Source organism: Polyodon spathula, chromosome 25, assembly GCF_017654505.1.
Source record: "Polyodon spathula isolate WHYD16114869_AA chromosome 25, ASM1765450v1, whole genome shotgun sequence".
NCBI lineage: Eukaryota > Metazoa > Chordata > Actinopteri > Acipenseriformes > Polyodontidae > Polyodon > Polyodon spathula.
Genome location: NC_054558.1, coordinates 8,669,025 through 8,692,497, shown reverse-complemented (window position 1 = coordinate 8,692,497; position 23,473 = coordinate 8,669,025). Strand labels below are relative to the sequence as shown.

General features: G+C 44.3%; 1 protein-coding gene across 4 annotated transcripts in view; it reads right to left on the bottom strand.

Moving 5' to 3' along the window:
* Positions 1-14,989: 14,989 nt before the first annotated feature.
* LOC121300182 (transmembrane and coiled-coil domains protein 2-like) overlaps positions 14,990-23,473 on the bottom strand; it is a 37,081-nt gene continuing 28,597 nt past the window's right edge. For all 4 annotated transcript variants that reach the window (XM_041228673.1, XM_041228675.1, XM_041228677.1 and 1 more), the window contains 4 exons: positions 21,911-22,264; positions 19,329-19,933; positions 18,752-18,887; positions 14,990-18,405 (listed from right to left, as the gene is read on the bottom strand). In XM_041228673.1, the coding sequence (XP_041084607.1) occupies positions 18,094-18,405; positions 18,752-18,887; positions 19,329-19,933; positions 21,911-22,264 (1,407 nt within the window). In that variant the 3' untranslated portion in view covers positions 14,990-18,093. The remainder of the gene's footprint in view (positions 18,406-18,751; positions 18,888-19,328; positions 19,934-21,910; positions 22,265-23,473) is intronic.

The window sequence follows — 23,473 nt, the reverse complement described above, 5'->3', positions numbered from 1 at the left end:
TTGACCCCCTGACCTGTGCTGAGCGGAGTGTCTGGCTGACTCACACATTCTTGTAGAATAACTAACCCCCCCCCCCCCCACTGGATTGCATCACTGGCTATTTGCGGACGCCAGTCTGTATTCTTATCACCTCAAATTAAATGAAAGCTTGTGGTAGGATTTAGAATACCAAATCCTAAATGCTTCCAAAATTAAAGTGAACCAGAAACAAAATGCCTACAAATTTTCATCTTTGAGAATTTCTTATACCTGACACTGTTTATTTATTTAAAACAGACCCCACTTTCTCAAATGACATTGCTGTAACGGGTTGTGCTATAGTTAAGAGTTATGGAAACTGATCACTAGTCACAGAGCGGAGGTTACAATGCAGCTGAACTGAACTTACACGATCAGCAGAACAGCGGACTATACTTTCACTGCAGCTTACAGACACCCTGCGTCCTCTTCATTGTCCGCATATATCTTTAATAGCCTCTTGTGTTTGCTGTAGAGTGTAGTAAGGACGGCAAATTACAAATAAAGGGGTGCTCTCAACACGCACGGTAACATGCTAAGCAAGCAATGAATGAAATATTTAAAAAAAACTGCTGATATAAAGTCTCTCTCTAATTTAAGACTTCAAAGAGCGCAATGGGGAACGTACTGCTGTCACTGCACCTGGAATGGGATGATTAACTACCTGTCGACAGCAATAAAGCAAAAAAACAAAAGCCGCAAGCCAGAGATTCAGAACCACAAGCACAGCGATGCTCCCTGTTCCTGCTGTCAGACACAGGCTCCCTCCAATCTCTGCCCATTCACACCTGGATCTTGCCTTTAAACACTTTGGCTTATAATATCACATTATATAAATATTTAAAATTGTAGTGAGGTTAAGGTCTAAACCACACTGCTGTCTGGCAAAAGAAATGCATCTCTAGTAATGTCTGTTCTTGGAGGCTACAAGGTGTTGGAAGGTGTCCACCGGTATAGTCCAAGACCTCAAACAGTGAGATCTTTTTGTTTAGTTTCCTGTAACTCTTTGTGCCATTAAACACATTAAACCCCATTTCCAATGCATGATTTATTCTATCTGATAATCACCAAGCAGGGATCTAGTGTTTACTGAGCAGCTTAGGATGCCTTTTGATTGGTTCATAAATAGGTTAAGGTCTATAAGATAACCACTAACATGCAAACCCACGGCATTGGTTCATTTGAAGCTGGTTGTTAACAGTGAATAAATCTGCAAAGGTGTCACCTTGTTCTCCTGCATTGTGCCTGGCGCTCCACCGCGGCCTCGCTATCTGAGGTTGGGTTACGTGAAGCTGCTGAGGTTTCATCTCTTTGCCCTCATCAACAACTTGTGGGACATCAACAGGCTGCTGTAAAAAAAAAGGTCCTTTCCATGTGAACAATAAAGCACTTTTCCAGTTCAAATGATTTACTGATTCGGCTTTTTACTATTCAATTGCACTATTTCCCTATGCTGGAATGCTTTCTGCCCTAGTATATCACAATGCTCCTCAATGCTTTACCATACTTTGCTTTATCATACTTTTATGTAAGCTTTTATAATGCCATTCCTAATAAACAATGTTATAAATACAGCTGTTCTGTATGACTGATATGTACTGTTGGGTAACAGGGATGCAGAATTCAAGGTATGCGATTGCCATGGTTATTAAGAGTGCATGCTTGCCAACTTTTGGAAACTGTTCAGCAGGACCCTCGTCTCCAGGGGGGGGGGGGGGGGGGGGGGGTCATATGCAAAAAACACTCATTATCATATAATAGACATATCACCCCCAACTCAACACGACATGACCGTCATGACAGTAAAAATAGACAATGAAGTGTTCTTATCTTTGTATAAGTCAGTGATCAGCAGGTGTGTCAGCCGCGTGTGGTTTTCACCAATTCTACTGTACAGAATAAAAAATAAAAAAAATTCTGTGTGTAAATATTGGGACTTTCTTCCTATGCATTGGGAAGCAAGACTTTTTCTATGAAATTGGGACTGTCCCGACCATATAGGGTCAGTTGGCATGAACAGGAGTGTCCAGAACTAAAGTTTCTGTAAGTGGTTACACATAAAAAGATCAGAACAAGAGGTGATTTCCCTGTTATACAGAGTTTCAGCACCTCGGCCAATCAGAGTGTGTTCTACAAGGCTGATTATCCTCTGATAATTGGAGTGCTGTAGAGTATGAGCTGAATGGACCATTCAACCCCTTTAATAAAACAGTGCGAGTTTGCATTGGTTCAGAAAACCCATTGCTGGTAATCAAATGCAGAGCTATGCACATGGTTCTATACAGTATGTCTGGGGTAAACCAGCTTTGTGTGTGTGTTCCAATTCCAGACATGCGGGGCCAAGGCTAGAGTTTCCAGTAGGGTAAAGGGCAGACCAGAACTTCGCACTGTTTCATATTTTCCTCAAAGGAATGGTTATGTCAACACACTTCTTCAGAAAGACAGCGTGTGACCTCATGACAGTTTGAACACACCATCACACTGACTTCCGAAAAGACAGCTCTTTACAAACAGACGCAGCTGACAAACATAATCCCAAAGCGAGTCACGCTGGCTCATTGTTCCCTCATAGCCAGTAGGGATGGCTTCTCATGCCTCTGCCAGACTGCTAGCTGACTAACTCCAGATCTGCTCTGCTCTGCTCTGCTCTGCTCGTGGCTGCATGTGTAGACCTTGGCTCTGTCTGTCTGTTTGTCTGTCTGTGTAGCGTGTTGTTTGTGAGCTGTTGCATTGCACTGTACTGTACAGGATGTCTCGTTGCAGCGGATGGAAATGCTGTAGGCTCTTGCTACAGAAGTTGTTTTTTAAAACTATTTTGCTCCTGTTGAGATTGAAGCAAGGGAAAGCTCAGTAAATCTGCACCTTTTCCACCAAGATTTAAACTCATTTAAAAGTTTGTTTGAGGAATTAAAAAAGAAAAAAAAAGCATGTTTCATCACAAACATCATTTTTTTCGGTCTCAGACAAATTACATTTATTCAATAATTCATCAATTAAGACTTTTCCCATGAGGGCCGATTTATATAAAATATGTAATTATCTATTGTACCATGAAATGAGCCTTGTTGCACATAGAGTAACATGTATTAAAGAGGCCCCTTTCACAGGCGCGTGAAACCATGCAGGTGAATCTGTGCTGTTTGAAGTGTGTGTGGCTCTCAGGGGTCAGTTAGAGGTTTGAAGTGTGTGGCTCTCAGGGGTCAGTTAGAAAGCCCCTCGGCTGTGTGTCAGCGGTGGAGAATGTGCATTTATAGCTAACATATTGCTTAGGATTTCATGGGGTTTGTGAAGACAGCCAGAGCAACAACAGGAAACCCCAGGGCTTGTCTTGACCTGTTTGTTTAGACTGCTGGGAGTAACCCATATACCACTGGCATACCTCATGCTGCTGACATCAAGGGCCTGGCCAATCACACGGATGCATCCAGACAATGAGTGATGAAGGGACGGGTACACAGGCATCAGCCCGCTGACACGTGTGTGCACGTATGTCCGTGTTGCGTGTCTGTGCGCATGCGTGCTGTAGTTGATTTTAATATGTAGTCGATCACTGAAACAGGTTGCATTTGTTCAAAAGCCATTTAAAAGATGTGCTGTCGTCATGTTTAGCAAGTGACAGGAAGTCTGTTTGTAATTTCTTTACTAGATAAAACATTTGTGTTAGTAGTGTTTTTGCAAGTTAATAAACTGAAAAAGCACCCATTTAAAAAAATAAAAAATAAAAAATAACGTGACCCAGAATCGATTCTGTTATGTGGCCTGTAGAGTTGAGGAATAGAAACAGTGGAGTATAGTAGAAGTCCTCTGTGCTTAATGGAGAGTGCCTCTTCCCATGCTTTAAGCACTGAAACTCAATGTGACATGTTGTGTAACACTTGCTGTTAATTCCTATATTGTTTAACACCCACTCACCTTGACTTGTTTACTTCCATTGCAGGATGTCTTACAACACAAGTATGCAAACCCTGACCTGTGTTGATTCATTTCTCCCGCCTTCTTTCTACAGAAAAGTATTAGTCATTGAAAAGCTATACATTAATCTATTTAATATATAGCAATACCTATTGCAAAGATATGGTCATTTCATAATATGAGTTTTGTCGATCCACGGAACGAGGGACGCCAGTAAGAGTGCTATCAGCCCGGGTGAGCAAAGCCCAGGCAAGGGTTACAAGTCATCACAAAGGCTCTCCATCACAATGACAAACCCTTGCATATCCGGTCCCTTGTTTTTCCCATTTACACAATGGGCCAATTTTGAATAATTAAAATGCATTGGCTGTTTTTTTTCCCAGCAGTTTGCACGTGCTGATAATGTCGTACTGTCGATACCATGTTGTATATTAAAGCTGTAAAGCCCTAGCTAGCAACCCCATGCTCGAGATTGACTGTGCGTTTCCCTTCTTGCTAACCATGCACTGAAATCCCTATTCGAATCTTGGAATGTAGCATTAGGGTATTGTGTTTTGCACATCCTCTGTGACCAGTCGAAACTCACAGTGCATTTAAATGTATGTCAGAGAGTTGTGTGAAAGCTGGCCCTTTGTTCTGTTCGTCCTTGTGGATTAATGTTGCACCACTTCACAAGGGCTCCCATCTGTAGAGATCTGTAAGGATCTTCCCCCAGTGAGCAGGCTGGACTGACCGATTGACCGCTGGCGCTCTCAGGCAGTGCAGCCTCGTGTCAGACGAACCTTGTTCCGACTCAGCCATTCTGGATGAATTAAGGCTCCCTTTGATCTATGCCTGGATAGGACTCTGAGATCGGACAGATTCACTACAACAGGGGTAAGGTGTCTGCCAAAAAAAAAACTTGCGTTTGATCTCTCTGCGCTCTCAATGTGGCTCACCTCCTCTCCTCCCCAGCTCTGTGCTGCCTCAGGGGAGCAGACAGGCCCCGGTCGTGGCCTCCAGCCTCCAGCAGCTTTGATCGTGCTGTCCAACCTGGAACTTCGTAGTGATATTCCGCTTGCCCCAGAATTCCCTCTGGTTGGGTGCTCAGGCTTGCTGTGCTGGAAATTTGGGAGCTGTGCTCTGACTCTTAATTGAGTTTAGATCACAATGCACACAGTTCACTATGAGTTGTGTTGGCTGCATGCCATTCATAAAGGCCAAGCTGGGAATGAGATGTGTGTTTGGGCTAAGGCCCTCATCAGTTCAATGTGAAGACATTATCCGAAGCTTGTCTGCTTGATTTATACAAAGTTACGGATGAACATTCTGAAAGCTTACTGACTCTGTAAAGACGGCTTCTAATGGCTGACTCTGCCTATTCGTAGACACTACGATGGTGGAATTATCTTTAACCAGCACTAGTTTTAGTAGATAAGATCAAAGGGTCTGCTTATTGTTTAACTCATCATTCACACTGTCTACAGTTTAATGTACGTGCCTGAGCTGGGAAAACGCTTAGATCCAGGTGCTCCTGCTTTGATCTAGAGAAGACAAGAGATTGACTTCACACTTTATCAAATGTTTTTGTTTTATTCTTAGTAGCTTGAGCTGGATCATTCATAACTAACAGCTGCTACACAGGCATTCCTTGACGAACAGCAATAAATCTTCTCACAGAGACCCATTGTACATTATTTATACAACAGCCCACTTTATGGTTTGACGTTATCTAAAACATTTGTAACAGGCTGGTTTATCGTGGAACAGTATCTCTTTATTAATGTACATAATCTTACCCTGACACTGAAACTCCGTGCAGCCAACATCTCTTATTCCCGTGGGTGTACTTGGAAGTTTGGCTCATGTTTGTAATTTATTACTCGGCTGGATCAAAGATTTATATATCTCAAGCACAACAAATACAAACAGCTTTCGGAGGGACATGACTGAGCAGTCTTAGTATGGGCGGTCAAGGTCTTCTTTTTAAATATGCCAATTTTAAAGCTTATCTCTTTCTTTTGGCATACTTTGAGCACCTTGGGATACCTGGGTCTTAATCACGCAACGCTGCCTTTCTTCTCTCCTAATGAACGCTTCATTAAAAGGAATCATTGCAAATGCAATGCCAGTCCTAAACAGTGGGCTGGATTTACACGAATCAGTTTCAATGGGAACCCAACAGAGCTGTGTGTGTGTGTGTGTGTGTGTGTGTGTGTGTGTGTGTGTGTGTGTGTGTGTGTGTGTGTGTGTGGAGGCAGATTCTGGTTGCGATTGACTCAGAACTACAAAATTCAATGAGAAAGATTGAATGTTTCAGCTGCTTGATGGTCAAGACGTGGCGAGGCATTCCTCTCTTCCACTATACTAATAACTGCACTACCACAGAAGCATTCTGTTTGGTTACTGAGCAGAGAAAATATTATTCTGCACCACAGAGCAGACCTAGGGCCCATTCTAATTACAATTACAGCAGAATTACAATTACAATTACAATGCTATGTTGTTCAATTACAATCAGTTCCAATTATGCTGCAGTAATTACAATTATAATACACACATTAACATCTGTATGCATTCTAAATAACCAAGCAATAACCACAGGTACAAATTCGGAAACATAAGATATAAACAAATGGGGTTCACCAGAAGTGGATGAAAAGACAAGGATAACGATCAGATGAGAAATAATTGCGTAATTGGACTGTAATTGATCACGCATGTGGTGTAATTACAACTACAGAGGTGTGCCGAGGTTCAGCTGCAATTCCACTGGAATCTGATGAATTCTGAATTGCACGATCGCAATTGGAATTGAGCGCAGGTCTGATTGCGTGTCTCCTCTGCTGTCTGTAATGTTGCTGTGGTCTTATCTGAATAATACGGCAACCGTTGAGCTGTCAGGCAAATACAAAAGTTAAAGAATGGGCTTTATACATTGCTGCAATGCAAACAGAACTGTAAATAACAAACAGTGAGCGCATTTATTATACAGGCTTAACATGGTACTGTAGACAGAATGTGGTACAGAACTGGTTCTGACGTTGAAATATTTATTCCAGCTCATTAAAGTGACAGCTCTGTAATTAAAAAGTGAACCTGGACCTCTTCAGCAGCTCCTTGCTATAGCATTGTAAACGAGAGCGGACGTGTAAACAAGCAGCAAGATGCTGACATTCAGAAGTGATAAAAGTTGTCACGCCAGGCTTCAGATAACTCTCAGATAACAAACATTAATGACCCAGCCAAGACAAGCATGCACCAGGAAAAGGATACAAACAAATACACACACACTGTAGCTGAAGCCAGTTTGAATTCTATAAAGAGAACACACAGGGGTAGTAAGGAGCTGCCACACAAATTGATGGCAAGTAACTGCTGAGATTAAATGCAAGATCAATAACATTTATAAAGTGAACAGTGCAATTTAAAAACAATGTCAGTGTGTTCAGAAGCAGCGAAGTCTTAGTTTGGAACCTGCTCTTTGCTTAAATTTCCCCTCTCCCCTGTGCCAGGGCTATTAAAAACCCAATTCTGTATCTCTCATTGGCGGCACAACAACTTTTTAACTAAAAACATCCTGTGTGACAAATATTGTGCTCTTTCTACAAGCTAACTTCCTGTGCATCAGGTATTAGAATCCCACCTACAAACTAACTTCCTGTGCGACGGGTATTAGGACCCCACCTACACACTAACTTCCTGTGTGACGGGTATTAGGACCCCACCTACAAACTAACTTCCTGTGTGATGGGTATTAGGACCCTACCTGAGGCTGTGATTTCACAGTGTGGTTGGCAGGATAAATTGCCATCACCTGAGTGAAAGAGAGAATACAGTTGGGAATCTGAATGTTGAATGTTGCTCTGAGAACTCTATCGCTTGTTAGACCTTGTACCTTCGCTGACAGCCAGACGGATGGCAGCTGCTCATTTCACCTTGTGCAAACAGCAAGCTGTGCGGAATACGTCGCTTGATGTTTTGAATAGTTCTGCCAGCTATGCAAACACTTGAAAACAAGTCCAAACACTCCCTTAAAAATTCCCAGACACGTAATGAAAAAAAAATTAAAAAAACAAGACCTTTCACAGCCTGGGGCTGATCAACACAACAGACCGACAGCACCTTTAAACCTAGCTGAGTAACTGTGTCCAATTAAATACTGTCTATGATAGGATTCTCTGTCTAAAACCTGGGGCTGGGGTCTCAACACCCATTGAAGCGAGGGACTGAGTGGGAGAGGGGGGGGGGCACAGATACAGACCTTGCCTTTTTTACAAAGTTAAAAAAACAAACAAGACGTGAGCTGTTGGTTTTGCACGCCACCCTTCTTAAATGCTTTGAATACAATAATTCCACACAGCCCTCAGTAAGGATGTTAAAAACAAACACCCAGCTAAACATGCCCAGCGTGTTGAAGCAGCAGAGCGGCACGTTAGGAAGGAATGATTCGAAAAGCTCGCTGGCAGAGCTCTGTGTAAGCCTTTGCTTTGAGAGAGCAAGAAGCTTCATATTCTTTCACTGTTTTTGTTCATGTTACTGTACTGTCCTCTTAAATTCCATTTGTGGCGTTGTTCTTGTTGCAGGTATATTTTTGCATGCGCCCGTGTACAGTTATGTAGCCCCTGAAGTATTTCCAATTGCAATAGACTGGCTGTGATTTTAAAGAAAGGTCTCTTTGCTTCCTGACCACAGCCTGGGATGAGTCTGAATCTCCTCTCAGGCAGGAATGCAGATTCTCTTTATTGTGGCCAGGTCTTCCGCTTCACTGCCCTGCAGGTGTGAGTGAGCGACATCACACAGCCCAGAAGGAATGCCAGCAATTCTTTTGTACCTAATAATGCACCTTCTTTAAACAAGGTGGAATCACACGCAGGCGCTGGGTTTAGACACACGTCCTACGCAATCATAGTTAGCAGCGCTGGTGCCCCAGACTGCTGCCCCAGCTTCTCTCAGTAAACAGGTTCCTGCATCTTCACCTTGACCCACAGACAAGACCCCAAGGTCGCTGAGCTCCACACAAGCCACACAAATAGAGATGCTGTGCTCAGGTGCTCAGCATCTGAACTGCGTCTCATTCAATAGTACAGCATTGCTTTTTCATAACGCTGGGAAACTTATGTATAAAGAGTATTGAGAGCGGGCCTGTTTACACAGTGTACCCATTCCTGGTATACTTCAGAGAGTTTGAAAGAAATTCAATAAGAATAATGTATAGTTTACTGAGGTGGTGTCGTTGAATTCTACAGATGAATCTTTTTCCACAGGAGAACCTGATTACATTATATAATGTACAAAGAATGGATCCTGAAAGTAATGGAGTGCTGTATAATCAGAACCTGGCCCTTCCTCAGTTATGTAATGTAGCATGTAAAGCATGCAGTGCTGCAATGCCTGGATTACATTTCCTTGCACTCCCACAGTTCTGTTCTTTACTGGAGGGCTTCTCACACACTTGAGTGCAGCAAGCTCCAATTAGCATTCTCCAGCAGACTGCAATTCCATATGACCCATGAGGAGGAGACCTGTTGGAATGTGTTTATGGTGTGCATGTAAGTGATTTGTTTAAAAGGGGCTTTCGCACAAAGGCAAAGATGAAACAGACTGAGGATAACAAGGCTTATCAGCAGCTCTGTGTCTCAGCAGCTCTCGGGCAGAGATCCTTGAAAAGATGCAGTGCCAGTGAGAGGGAGGAATGACTGGAGAAACAATCCTCACTTACCTCATCAGCGATCGCTCCTGTGTTAAAGTTACCAGGAAAGATTTATTGTGCTTAGTGATCGAAGAGGCATACCATATTGAATCTTGTGGTACAAAACAAAAGATCACCGCAAACTCCCGTTGTCCAGTTTAAGAAATTTACATGAATTTTTCTTGTGTATTCATTACTGGTTGAACACCGCTAATAGGTCTTTTTTTTTTAATTTGTTTCCATTTTATAAACTTGTAGCTTGGACCCCCAAGGCATGTTGGCAATGCACTGGTTTTCAGGAGTCAGGGCTTCAGAGTTTTGGACCTTGAAGTAGCAGATAATGAGATGCTGAGTATGTGTGAGTAAACAAGTACAGTGCAGTTCCTGCAGTTGTTAGTAACTGAACACCATGAAAGGTGAGGGCAAGCCAGCGCTAGACCCTGTATCACTGTGTACAGCAATGTGCGAAACTGATATTATTCATCCTAAATGAATAGAGCGGTTACTTCATGGAGACAGGGCTGTGAGAGGCCTCTCTGAACACGCTGTTATATAAGATTGTGTTTATGGTGAACCTTTCACTTAAACCTAGAAACACATGGAATCCAACTGTGTGACTTAATGCAGCAGCACTTTAATCAGGTCTAACAATTCATCCAGCATTCATTCATATTGCACTTGGGGTATTTCTCTTCCTTGGCATGCATTTAGAATGTAAAAATAATCCATTTGGTATGCATTCGGATTCTGCATACCAAATGGAGGATTAATAGGTCCTGAGATATAAATGATGAACGCAGAGCCCCCAACCAAGCCTTCTGTACCCAGTGAAGCCAAACTATTCAAATGAAGAGAAGCACTTCAAGGGGTGTGGGGCATGTTTAAACAAATGTACCTTTAAAATTGTCCTCTTTGCTTAACCATTTGTGTTTGTCATAGAAGACGATACATTGCAAGGACCATGTTTCTGCATTGTTACATGTGCAATATGCATCTACACCTTATCCAAACCTTAAATCACACCATCACCCCAACTATTTAACCTCAATGCAGGTCTCAATCCAAGGAAATCTCTAAAACCAGCTATTTAATTTAGGATTGCTAGGCCAAAAAATACACTAATGCATGGGAACCCTGTGAGGTAAAGGTTTAGCTCCCAGGACCGCTGTTTTGTCTTTCAAGACCAGAACACGACCATGGAATATATCGGCAGAACTTCGCTGTCAAAAAACATCGTGTGACCAACTCAGGTTTAGCCATGTAATTTAAACACATTGTTTTAAATACTGTTAAATTGCAGTGTGGGGAAAAAAATAGAAACGTGAGAAATCACCAGATAAATGAACTCAGGCCAGGGTCTGAACATAATAGGGGAGACCGGGGTCGGTTGTAACACCTTGAATCTCTCCAATCAGAAGCAAGCTAGAGTGCCATCACTCACTCCACACATGCTTGGTTCAGGTCTCTGTCTGCCTGTGGAAGAGGAGCTGCCTGGGCAAAAGCCCTGAGATTTTATCTAAAAAAAATGTCGAAAGGTAAACTGTTAGAACTGTCCCCAGTCTCCCGTACTGCAGTGCACTGCACTGTGCTGTGCTGTGCTATACTACACTGTAAAGCTGAAAGCACTTTATGAGTGAGAAAGCAAAAGACGACAATTAAACCAATGTATTAAATCTTTAATATTTTGTATATTATATTGGACGTACTGTATCAGTTTTAAAAACGGTTTTATATAACAATATAAGAAACGAGTGGTCAAGGAGAGAAATAAAAACAGCACGGTGTTTCAGCATTGTCACTGTCTGCCAGAGCGGAAGACACCCCCACAGTGCCCGGTGTGAGAGCTGGCCGTGCTGGGAGGGCTGCCACAGTGGACAGCGCAGGCAGAACAGTGTCTGCTGCGTAATCCCGCTGGTCTGTAGCGTCCTGACATCAACATATTAAGATTTTTTATTTATTTTTTAAATATCGCAGTCGCTAATTGCAGTTTATGTAACCGTTGCCGCTGGGTTTCGTTTGTTTCCTGATGCAGTGAAAAGCACAGTGGCATTGTCTCCAGTCCCGGGCGATACCAGGCGCTTCCCTGGCACAGATTCTCAAGAAATAACAAGGGTGTAATTTCAACAAAGAAAAACATCTGCAGTGTAGTGGAGACCATTACCCTGAATGGCAAAGCTTTTCTGACCGTTGGGGAGGGCTTTTGTGGCGGGATTTTAACTTTCCGACTGTTTCTCGCGAGCAAAAATCAAAAACGACCAGGAAGGATGAGAACAGTCGCAAAACCACAATTCAGACAGCGAGGAATGAGATGCAAAAGAAGTGGGTACCTAATTAACATACCCCCCCATGCAAAAATCTAAATCGTTGATGTGGTAGGATTGAGTCTGAAGTGGTTCCGCCTGTTTCGAAGAGTCCTAATGGTGACGGGAACCTGTTCCAAACAGGCTCTGTCTAAAATAAAAGGATTTAAGGAGGGTGTGCATTTATTTATGTATTTATATAATTACACATTTTTCATTTTGGCATAAAATATCCTCCATCACCAGATGCATGAATCTACAATTTAATACAGTCGACTACAGTGCAGTGCAGTACAGTGCAATCCAGTGCAGTGCAGTACAACACAGCGCAGTACAACTCAGTACAGTGCAGTGCAATACAACACAGCGCAGTACAACACAACACAGCGCAGCACAGTGCAATCCAGTGCAGTGCAGCACAACACAGCACAGCGCAGTACAACGCAGTGCAGTACAGTGCAATCCAGTGCAGCGCAGCACAACACAGAGCAGCACAGTATAACCCAGCGCAGTGCAGTACAACGCAGTGCAGCGCAGTACAGTGCAATCCAGCGCAGTAGTGAGATCCAGTGCAGTGCAGCACAGTGCAATCCAGTGCAGTACAGTGCGATCCAGTGCAGTGCAGTACAATACAGTGCAGTACAACACAGTACAGTGTAATACAGTACAGTGCAGTACAACACAGTACAGTACAGTACAGTACCATTTCTTACAGGAGGATTTGGGAGCAGTGCCCAGATGCCAGTTCTGTATTGGTTCATCACTGTACTACTCTCCACTGATACCAGCAACCTTGTGATGTAAGCTAGTCAGCGACTCCACACAGTGAGCTATAGAGAAATTGCATCAGCTGAGAGGTTGAGCCCAATTATCAAGACCCAAACTCTGTCCAGTGTTCAGAGAGGTGTACAGCTCACAGCTTCTCATTGTCTTCACAAACAGCACCTGGATATGGAGCAGTGTTAGCCTGCTGGCCTGTCTGCACTGATACAGCTGTCAGTGTGGTTCAGTGTGGGAGCCTGCAGACATGTGGGTGTGGCTGGTGTTAGTTAAAAAAGATTCACACGGGTGTCTAGGCTATAGTGCCAGGTGGATACCACAGTGGCCAAAAGAAGCTGGGTGGGCTTAGGCACCACAAAGGAAACAAGCCAATAGAAAAGCTTGACCACTTGAAAGGGTAGAGCCGTCGATTGTAAGGCTCTGTTGTTGTTGACATGCACTTGTTTTGTTTTGTTTTTATCGTACCCGTTGGCAATATTAGCGCCAGTGCTTCATCTGTGGAACAGCATTAATTGTTGGTCTGCTTGACTGTCTCTTGAGTTTTATACATACCTGGGTAAGCAGCAATGGGTCACTCCTCATGTAGCAGGTATGTCATTATATGGATATTTGATGGGTGACACTGTAATCGAGTAGGGTTACAGTTTTATACAACTATAAGACTTTCTTCCACTGGGACATTACTGAATTTCCTTATATTGAAATGGCATTGTAATGAATTAAAACACACATGAGATTAGATTATTTTTCCTGCCGTAAAACTCTGCTTGGCCCTCCAGCCCAATAGGATTTACACCCGGGTGGATTCAGCAAAGCTACTGACTTCAGCGTGAGTGAGAGCACAGCTTCGGACTGAACTCACACGTGTTAAAAAGGGGTGTAGGCTGCCCTCTGCTGGATGAAATAATATGCATCTCTGAGTGTCCTCTCATGTGTTGATATGGAGCCTCGGTCCGGTCCACTGGGTTTCCATGGTGGGCAACGATATGAAAATTGTATATCGATATCGTGCACGTATTTCGATATCGATATCGATAACACTGAAGTCTTTCAAAACACAGAAAAATATAATAACAGAATTGCAATATGAAACATACTGTAGCGGTCTCGGTCAAGGCAGGCAGGCGATTCACACAGGGCGAGGCAATCTTACTTAACTTAGCGCTGCTTTGCTTCACAATATCCGTGGAGAAAAACAAAGACTTGTTTTATTGTTTTGCTGTTCCATCATCAGCCACCTCACAACCGAAATACGGCTATACTTCACTGCGGACAGACTTTCTAGCCAGTCCGCAAGTAATGGAACCTTCATTTATAATACCAAAACTTCACATTTTCATAATCCATTAATAATAGAAATTAATGACAAAATGCAATGAACAGCTGACCCATGCGCATATATCAAAATGGTGCAAAACGGCAGTAGTGCTTAATGCAGCATGCAAACAGCGTTTGGAACCTAAACGCCAATAATACCTTAGTGTGGGATGTTTTCATACGAGACTGACAATGATGGCTATGCATAGGGTTTGTTGCATATTAATATAAAATACACGTGGTAACTGAGACACGGGTGTCCAGTGCCAGCCAGTGCTGCCCAAAAACGCAGGCTGCGGGACGTTCTGTACTAATCACGTGTGTGACGAATACTTGATCGGTCCCTAATGGCATTCATGAGTAAGTGATGGATGTCAGACCCGTTCTGTGGAAGCAGGCGCGGTTTGAAATGTGGGGGCGCCTAGCACTTCTTTATAGGGCATATATTGCAGCTTGGCTGTTGAAGTATGTACTCCCGTCACTCTGTGCGTATCGTTGTCACGTTTCCTAGCCACGCTGTACTTTGAGTAATGCGTGTTTTTTTCGAAGTCTTGGCATCGGAGCAGGGGAGCTGTCTCGCTGCTGTTGCTGCCTCTTTGGTCGCTGTTCTTAAACTCCAGCACAAGGGCACAGGAAACGTAGGGCTGTGATTTTCGTGTTTGTATGTACACAGGCACACTAGCCCCCTCTAGTGCCCGAGTATATTATGATGTAGTGGAGTTGCTGCCGAGTGTACGGTACTTACTAGTTGCATCTGACTCGTGGGGCGATTTGAAGGATCTAAACTGCGTTGGACGAGAAACCATTTCACGACTCGGTGCTGATCCTGCTGCCACAGCCTGTTCTATGACTGTCACGCTGTCCCTTCGTTCATGTCCTGGATTCACGGCAGGATACTGCGTCCTTTTCTAAAAGCTGCTGCTAAGGTACGCTGCCATATTGCACACTGACACTTTTCACAATTAAGATGCCACTTTGAGCTTTTATTCTGTCAAATAAAGTGTTTTTATTATTAAAAAAGGAAAAAAAAGAGATAAAGAATAAAGTGCCACTTTCAATTTGAACCACATTTCCTTCAAACCCCAAACACAGTTAAGACCACACATCACTTGTCTTAAAGCAGAATGCAAGTGATTTAACAGAACACCCAGCAGAGGGCAGTGTTTTATAACACAAACAATACAGTACCATGTCCTTCTTTATGTACACAAAATAAAACATCCCAGCGCCCTAACAGCCATCCATCACACAGTTTAGATTTCTTTCTAACGGTTTCTTTTCAGTTCTTTGAAAATACATTCAGCTGTCTTCAAACAATACCATTGTTTAATTGCAGATTTAACCTTTTAGACACCTTGACATTGCAAATACTGCCCTTCAGGGTTGCAAAAGTTTGCAGTGATTTTAAAACAATGTTTCACTCTTTCTATCCTGGGCAGGTTTGCGATTCCTTGCAGCTTCTGAAAGCAGGCAAAGCGAGGCACGGGCTGCAGAACAGCCCTGTTAGGAGTGTGTTGCTGACAGATTTGGACGATCAGTGCTTCACATGTTTCCTTCACTGCGTTTGCTAGTTTAGTTTGTATTTTAATAGGAGAAAATACCTTTCCAAAACACAATGCTTTAAATACCAGAGATTGACAGACAGGTCTGCCCTCTTGTGGTCAGTCAAGAAATATACCTGGTAGCCCAATGTGATTCCCCCGTTAAGGGCTTATAACTTTCAAAAGACAAAACTCATACAGGACACTTGTCAGGGGGTCAGGGAGGTATGAGTGCTGAACAGACCACAGATATGATACTTTGTCAGGCTGTGCTGGTCATTGAAAAGACAAGACATGTGTGCAGAATACAGTATCACCATCTTCCATGCCAGGTACAGCATGGACCAAAAAAAGACCTTCCGTCTTAACTATACATAACAAGGTTCTTCAGCCATGTTCCGCTAATATATACATTTCTCAAAACATTTACACAACCAACCAACCTTGGGCAAAACGAGCTGACTTAAATACGAGTGTGAAACACTGGTGATGCCAGGTTACCAGGCTACTCTGTTGACTGACCCACAGGGCAGTTACAGTACTGTGATTCCTTCACATTGACCACGCTCGGCCCACGTCAGGCTCATATGTCGTGGAACACCGCCCTCTTGTGGTAGTTTAGTGGCACTGTGCCTGCCCTCCGAATGAATTCCGGTGTTAGATGGCTCTTGCAGAGCAGACCATGCGTTTCCATAAGCCAAACCCTGGTCTAAACAAGCACTGTTCTAACAAGCACATACAAACACATACATACACACACACACACACACACAAACACAAACACAAACACACACACACACACACACGCACACACACACACACACACACACAGCCATGCACAGAGAGCTTGTGTCTTTGCCTGATGTGCACAGAATACTAATCACAGACTGTCTAAAACACTGGCAGACCCGAGGTCTGTTTACGCGCACTGGAAAACAAGGCAGATTGAAACTCAATATTCCGGGCCAAGTCTGCTCAAAGATGAAGTGGCCCCCTGGTGGTAGCTCCACAAACATAAGATTATTCCAGGGAGCGTGGCAGCCACTTTTACTCTTCACGGAGACTACTGGACTACCACAAGGGGGTATGTGATCCATGAATGAGTCCTACAGAAGCACTCAGACAGACAGACAGACAGGCAGACAGACTGCTTGGTTTAGGAACAGCCTGGAAAGGTTCAACAGTAGTAAATCATAGTAGCAGAGGACTTGATGTTACTGTATTGGAAACGTCACTCCTGGCCTCACAGTTTCGTAGTTTCAGACAGCTCTCTTAGAGAGCAGACAACCATTAGAGCCAGCCTGCAGTTCAGCACTGGAGCTGAAGAAGCTGGGAGCTGCGTCACTGCCCTGGAACGCAGAACGCAGAACACAGAACGCAGAACACAGAACACAGAACACAGAACAAAGAGCACACTAATAACCAATTTGCACCACTTCTTTTAGAAGAAAACTAAAAAAATAAAAGCATTTCATTAATGTTGTGTTGGCTGTTACACCTAACGCAAACAAAAAAGATAGTGAATAAATAAATAAATAAATACACACATTTAAAATATGTAACAAACGTAACAAAAAAGTGTGAATTCCTAGTGAGGAGGAATAAACAGAGGTCAAGACACGCTTTTCAAAAAAATCTAACAAATAATCTATAGTACATTACACACGGGACACTGCGAGTACAATACTTGCCATTGAAGTAAGACGGTTTGTGTCCAGGCTGGGCTACAGTTTGGAGTGACCTCTAATTTTAAGTAGCCCACCCTCATGGCTAGTGTCCCACAGCGACCTCAATAGTCCGAAATCTACACATGGTCTAGAACTGAATCTTCACAAAGTTTAAAAAGCGTTGTGTGTTTTGTTCAGCTTTTCTTTTCTTTTCATAAGGTTTTTTGAATCAGTAGCTCATTGCCGCAGTGCAGTTAGCAGGTGTCACTCATTAGAATTACTGAAGTGGCTACCGACATTCGGCTGGCTGCTGAATTCGTTTTCCTTAGTGGTGTTGGCAGCACCTCAGTTCTCAAGGATCTCTGATCCCCTGTTCGATCACCTCCTTCACAATGTCCTTTTCTGCTCCCCTGTTCTCTTCCCATGCGCACAGGCCTCGCAAAACTGGAGCCCAAAATATGAAACGCAAGTAGTTGTTAAAAAATGGTTAGAAAACAAAAAAACTAAAAACAGCACTTGTCATTCTAAACGTAGCTTCCTTGTGTTTGCTTGTGGTTGGGCCAACAGTGTGACACGGCAGAGGGAGGCCGTCCAGCTAGCCGTTTCAAGCCTGACTCTCGTTTTCCAGTCCCATCCTCGGAAGGGGAGTAATTATTTATTCCTGCCTCTTTCAGACAGCTGAAATGGGACCAAAAAAAAAAAAAAGGAAAACAAAAAACTGTGGCTTAACGGTGGACAAACCCTAACCCCCTCCAAAACAACTGAAAAAAACCCACCACAGAACTCAGGAACAGTATGCCAATGCGCTCGCGGGCGCAAATTATATATATATAAAGGAATAACCTCCGGCACGGAGCAGCAGTGATGTGACCCGTTCCGGTGGGCTCTCAGCTGGACAGCAGCCAGGGTTCAAAGACGTACACCACGCTATCCCAGTGCTTCCACAGGAAGATAAGGAAGAGGGCCAGGAAGACGCTGCCGAAGACCCGCATTCGCGTCTTCATGAGCGGCGTGATGAAGTTGGCCAGCGTGGAGACGAAGACCAGCAGCACGGCCATGAGCGCCAGGATGACGTTGATGAATTTGCCCAGCAGCGCCCGCGCGTTGGCGTTCTCCACCCCCTCCAGCTGAACCACCTGCTGCTGCTGCTGCTGGAGCTCCAGCTTTGTGACGCGGGTCAGGCAGGACTCCACCGCCTCCTGCAGGGTTAGAGAGGGGCAGGGTTAGAGAAGGGGAGGCTGGGGTCAGGAGTTCTACCGCTTCTAGCAGCAGAGGGGTGACTGGGTCTGTGCTGGTCTGAAGCACAGCCTGCTGTTCTTTTAGAAGAGTCAAAGCAAAGCACTGCTAAATCCACCTCTGTTTAGATAAAAAAAACGGTCATTTGGCATGTTATGAAAAATGACATTTCAAGCAGTCTCTTTTGTTGCTCTTTTTTTTTATTACTCTGTGTGTGTCTGTTTGATCTTTGCAACTTTGTAATGCTGCACTGTAGCCAGTGCTCTCTGATTGCAGCCCCCTGTGCCCCGCAGCCCAGCCCACACTCGCCTGTATGTCGCGGGCGCGCTCATAGGACTGGTAAGCCACCTTCTCCTCCATGCTGGCCAGCTCCTGCTTCAGGTTGGTCATCTCATTCTGGTGGAGCTCTGTCAGGTCGTTCAGCTGTTCCTCCAATCGCTCGTACCTGCGGAGATACAAACACAGGAATTGGCTGTGCAGGACCAGACCTCAAATCAGAGGAAACAAAACCAAGCCAATGGCCCGCCACGGTGCCTCTGACTCGACTTTCAGAACTTAATAAGCGGAATAAATATCGTTACATCTGCGTGCACGAATCTGACTGCCTGTTGACGTCACAAGTAAAAATGGTTTGTGATGATCTTCTACATGTAAAATTGCAGTAAAACCCAGGGATGCAAATTAGACTCCTGTTGCATAGCAGTTTCACCATTTCCAGGTTTTACTGTGAGCTTAGCCACAGTATCTCATTAAATTCAAAGCAGGACTAGATAAAACTGCTATACACCGGGAGACTTACTTTCATTCCTGTAACTACATCAGAGGAAGGAGGAGTGAGGAGGGAGACATAAGCGAGGAGGGAGGGAGTGGGGAGCTGTCAGCTGACCTGTAGCGCTCCTCCTGCAGGCACTGGGTCATGTAGGAGTAATCCCTCTGCAGCTGTGTCTTCAGATCCTCCATGGAGTCCTCCAGGTGCCCCTGGTTGTCCTTGATCTCGCGCAGCTCCTCCAGCAGGGTGTCCAGGCTATTGTGGTGGTGGTGGTGGTGGCTGTCCAGCGTGTTGGACTTGGGGCTGCCCATGCCTGGCCCTGGCCCTGGCCCGAGCCCGGGCCCCCCAGCCCCGGAGTTGCTGCCGGCGGGCGATCCCGAGGTTGCGCTGGAGCAGTCGTCGTCGCTGCCGTACTTGGGGCTGGAGACGAGGGTGGCGCTGCCGCTGAACGGACGCTGGCTGTCCTCCGGGTGCGGGTCCTCCAGCGTGTCCTTCAGGTGGGCGATGTTGTCCGCGCTGCCGAACTTGTTGCGAATGAGGCTGGCAAACTCGCGTGGCTTGGAAACCACGGCGGTGTGGGAGAGTGCGGACACGCCCCCCTTCACCCCCTCCACCACCCCCCCTCCGAAGCCGCTGATTCCTGCTCGCACGTTGGCCCCCACGCCCTTCAGGCCCTGCTGCATGTCCCGCAGCACGTCCTTGGGCTGCCGCGTGGGCCCATTCTGAAAGAGCCAGGAGGAGAGAACACTGCTGTTCAGAACAGTATGAACGGGGGCAAATATACAAGGGTAGTGCTACAATAATAATCATTGTTATTCATGTATTAAGCATACACTCCTTAATTACTTTAATTGAGATGGGAAGTCTCTTCTTCAGGTACACAGTACCGTGAAAAAGTATTTGCCCCCTGATTTTCTGCATGTTTGCATATTTTTGACACTAAATGTAATCAGATCTTCAAGCAAAACCTAATATTAGATAAAAAGGACCCTGAGTGAACACATAACACAACATACTGCTTTTATTTATTTATTAAAGAAAGTTATGTACCCAATGCCCCCGTGTGAAAAAGTAATCGCCCCCTTAGACTCAATAACTGGTTACGCCACCTTTAGTAGCAATAACTGCAACCAAACGCTTCCTGTAGTTGTTGATCAGTCTCTTACAGCGCCGTGGAGGAATTTTGGCCCACTCCTTCATGCACAACTGCTTCAACTCAGTGACGTTTGTGGGTTTCGAGCATAAACTGCTCGTTTCAGGTCCTGCCACAACATCTCAATGGGGTTTAGGTCTGGACTTTGACTAGGCCATTCCAAAACTTTAAATTTCTTGTTCTTCAACCATTCTGATGTAGACTTGCTTGTGTGTTTCGGATCATTGTCTTGCTGCATAACCCAGCTGCACTTCAGCTTCAGCTCACGGACGGATGGCCTGACATTCTCCTGTAGAATTCTGTGTTACAGAGCAGAATTCATGGTTCCTTCAATTATAGCAAGTTGTCCAGGATCTGATGCAGCAAAGCATCCCCAAATCATGACACTACCACCACCAAGCTTGACTGCTAGTATGAGGTTCTTATTGTGGAATGCAGTGTTTGGTTTTACCCAGACATAACAGGGCCCACGTTGGCTAAAAAGTTCCACTTTTGACTCATCTGTCCATAGAACATTGTTCCAGAACTCTTGAGGATCATCCAGGTGCTTTTTGGCAAACTTTAGATGAGCATTCATGTTCTTCTTAGTAAGCAGTGGTTTCCGCCTTTCTACTTTGCCATGAAACCCATTTTTGCCCGTGTCTTTCTGATGGTGGAGTCATGAACACTGACCTTAGCGGAGGTGAGAGAGGCCTGCAGATCCCTAGATGTTGTTCTAGGGTTCTTTGTGACTTCCTGGATGATTTTACGCCTTGTTCTTGGAGAGATTTTGGCATGACGGCCACTCCTGGGAAGATTCACTACTGTCCCAAGCTTTCTCCATTTGGACAATATGGCTCTGACTGTGGTTTCCAGACTGAAAGGCATCAACAACTTTTTTTCCGGAGGTCTTCAGGAATTTCTTTTGATCGTGGCACGATGTGCCTCTAGAACCTGTGTGCTGACAACTTCACTCTGATGGTAATGGCCAAAGGTAGTCAGATTCATATTGGGCAGGGCTGGCCCAAATCAGGCCTGATTGTTAACCAAAGTACTCAAACAGCTGACCCTAATTATCCCTTTAACTGGGTTGAGTTATCTAGGGGGGGCAATAACTTTTTCACACCTGAAGATTGCATGTTTGATTACCTTGCACACCAAACAAATGAAAGTGTCAAACTTTGGTGTCATTTTTTCTCTCAGACTCCCTCTATATACCACTACAACCCACAAAAAGATCTGACCAAATTCAATGTGAAAAATGTGCAAAAATGCAAAAAATCAGACGGGGGGCAAATACTTTTTCACAGCACTAAGTGGAATTTTAAAGAGAAACATTGGGGAAAAATGCAATTCTGAAAGTACACAAAACTTTGTAAAGTTTGTATTATCCAGTTTATTAATAGTTCAGTTTTCTTCCTTACAGTCACAGCGGTTGACAAAAAATGCTTTTCTCAAAGTCACTCTAATTGATTGTAACAGTGTACTGTAAGGGTTCATGAAAGAGTTCATGTCTATTCTCTGTGTCTATGGGTAAAGCAGTTGGAATGCCCTTCTCCGCACCTACCTGCTCGATCTCCTTTAGCTTCCTGTGGTAGTGCTCGAGCTTCTTGTGCAGGTGGGAGATGGTCTGGGCGGACTTCTGGTTCTTTTTCTCAAAGACCTGCTTGATGCGGGAGGCTTGCTGCTTGTCGGCGTTGTGCGCGAGCTTCAGGTACTCGGCCACGTTCTCGTCGCGAGCCTCCTGCTCGATGCGGATCTGCTCCGTGATCTTCAGGATCTTCTGCTGCAGGTGCTCGATGGCTGCCTTGGTGCGCTGCGGGTCGGGCGCCTCGGGCACGTCCAGGCTGATGTTGCCGTCCGAGCCAGCGTGGCTCGTGTTCGGGGGCAGCCCCAGGGTGCTCACCTCCCCCTTCTCCAGCTGTAACACACAATGAGAAGACAGGCAATCGCATCAGAGGCCAGGCTCAATGTCAGGGTCTGCACCTGAGCAAGCTGCTGGATGACAATTAGATAGCAAGGAAAGTCTTTTACGTTATATATAAATTGCTTTATATCACAGTTAAAACTCTTTACAGTCGACTGTACCAACACGATGTGCTCGGGAAAACCTCGTAGCTGCTTTGGCTATCTTTACGAGATACGAGCTAGTCGCTAAGAGAATGGGATTCCTGTATATTGTGAGCCTTTAGGTGTTGTGTCTTTCAAATGAGACATTCAAAGGAAAGTGTGCTACTGTGGTCTGGAAAGACACTGGTAAATCAGAGCCTTGAACGTGAAAAGATTCCCCCATCACGCACAAGTAATCATTTATCTGTTTCCACAGAAACATTGTGCCATTTTTTCAGTTGTTATTTTGCACCGCTGAAAAATTATCATAAAAGATAATATATAATAAAAGGGGGAAAAAAAACAACAACAATAATAAAAGGGGGAAAAAAACAACAACATGACTATATTAAGAAATAAAGATAGTTCCTTACTTTTTTTTTCATTAATCATATAACAAAATATTACAATACTTAAGTTTTGATTTGCTGCATTTCCTGTGCTGTATATAGCTTGTGTCTATCTAGACATTGCCACCCTTCCTTACGCAAACGCAGTGCCTCTTCTCTACAGATACTAAGAGAAGAAAGTTAAAGGCAGAGAGAGAGAGAGATATTGGGGAAGCTTCTCTGTGGATGAAAAAACCAACCACCAAATCTGCTGACATGTGCTTCTACTGCAGTTTCACAAACTGGCACGTAACAAAACTCTCATGAAAACAAAACTGAAAAGCATGCACACACTTCTAGGGGTTTGTGTAGTTCAGATGCAGAAACACACATGTGGCTGCTGTACACTGTGAATGAGCAGCTTGGCATTAGGCAGACAGCCCTGTTACAGCAAGTACAGGTACAGTAATGCTACTGCAGACTCTTCTGTGCAGGACAGACTTCTTCACCTCAGCTTGGGTACCCTGCCTTTACAAGAGGGGCCTGTCTGGGGAGAATCGCCACTTTCCCTGCCCATACAATTCAGTAGCTTCTAAAGTACTGCATGGTAGGAGGCAAACAAGAAAAATACTTCAGTCTGAAATAAAATCAGCCCAAGGTCTGAACATTCTGGACCCTGTATTGATCTCTAA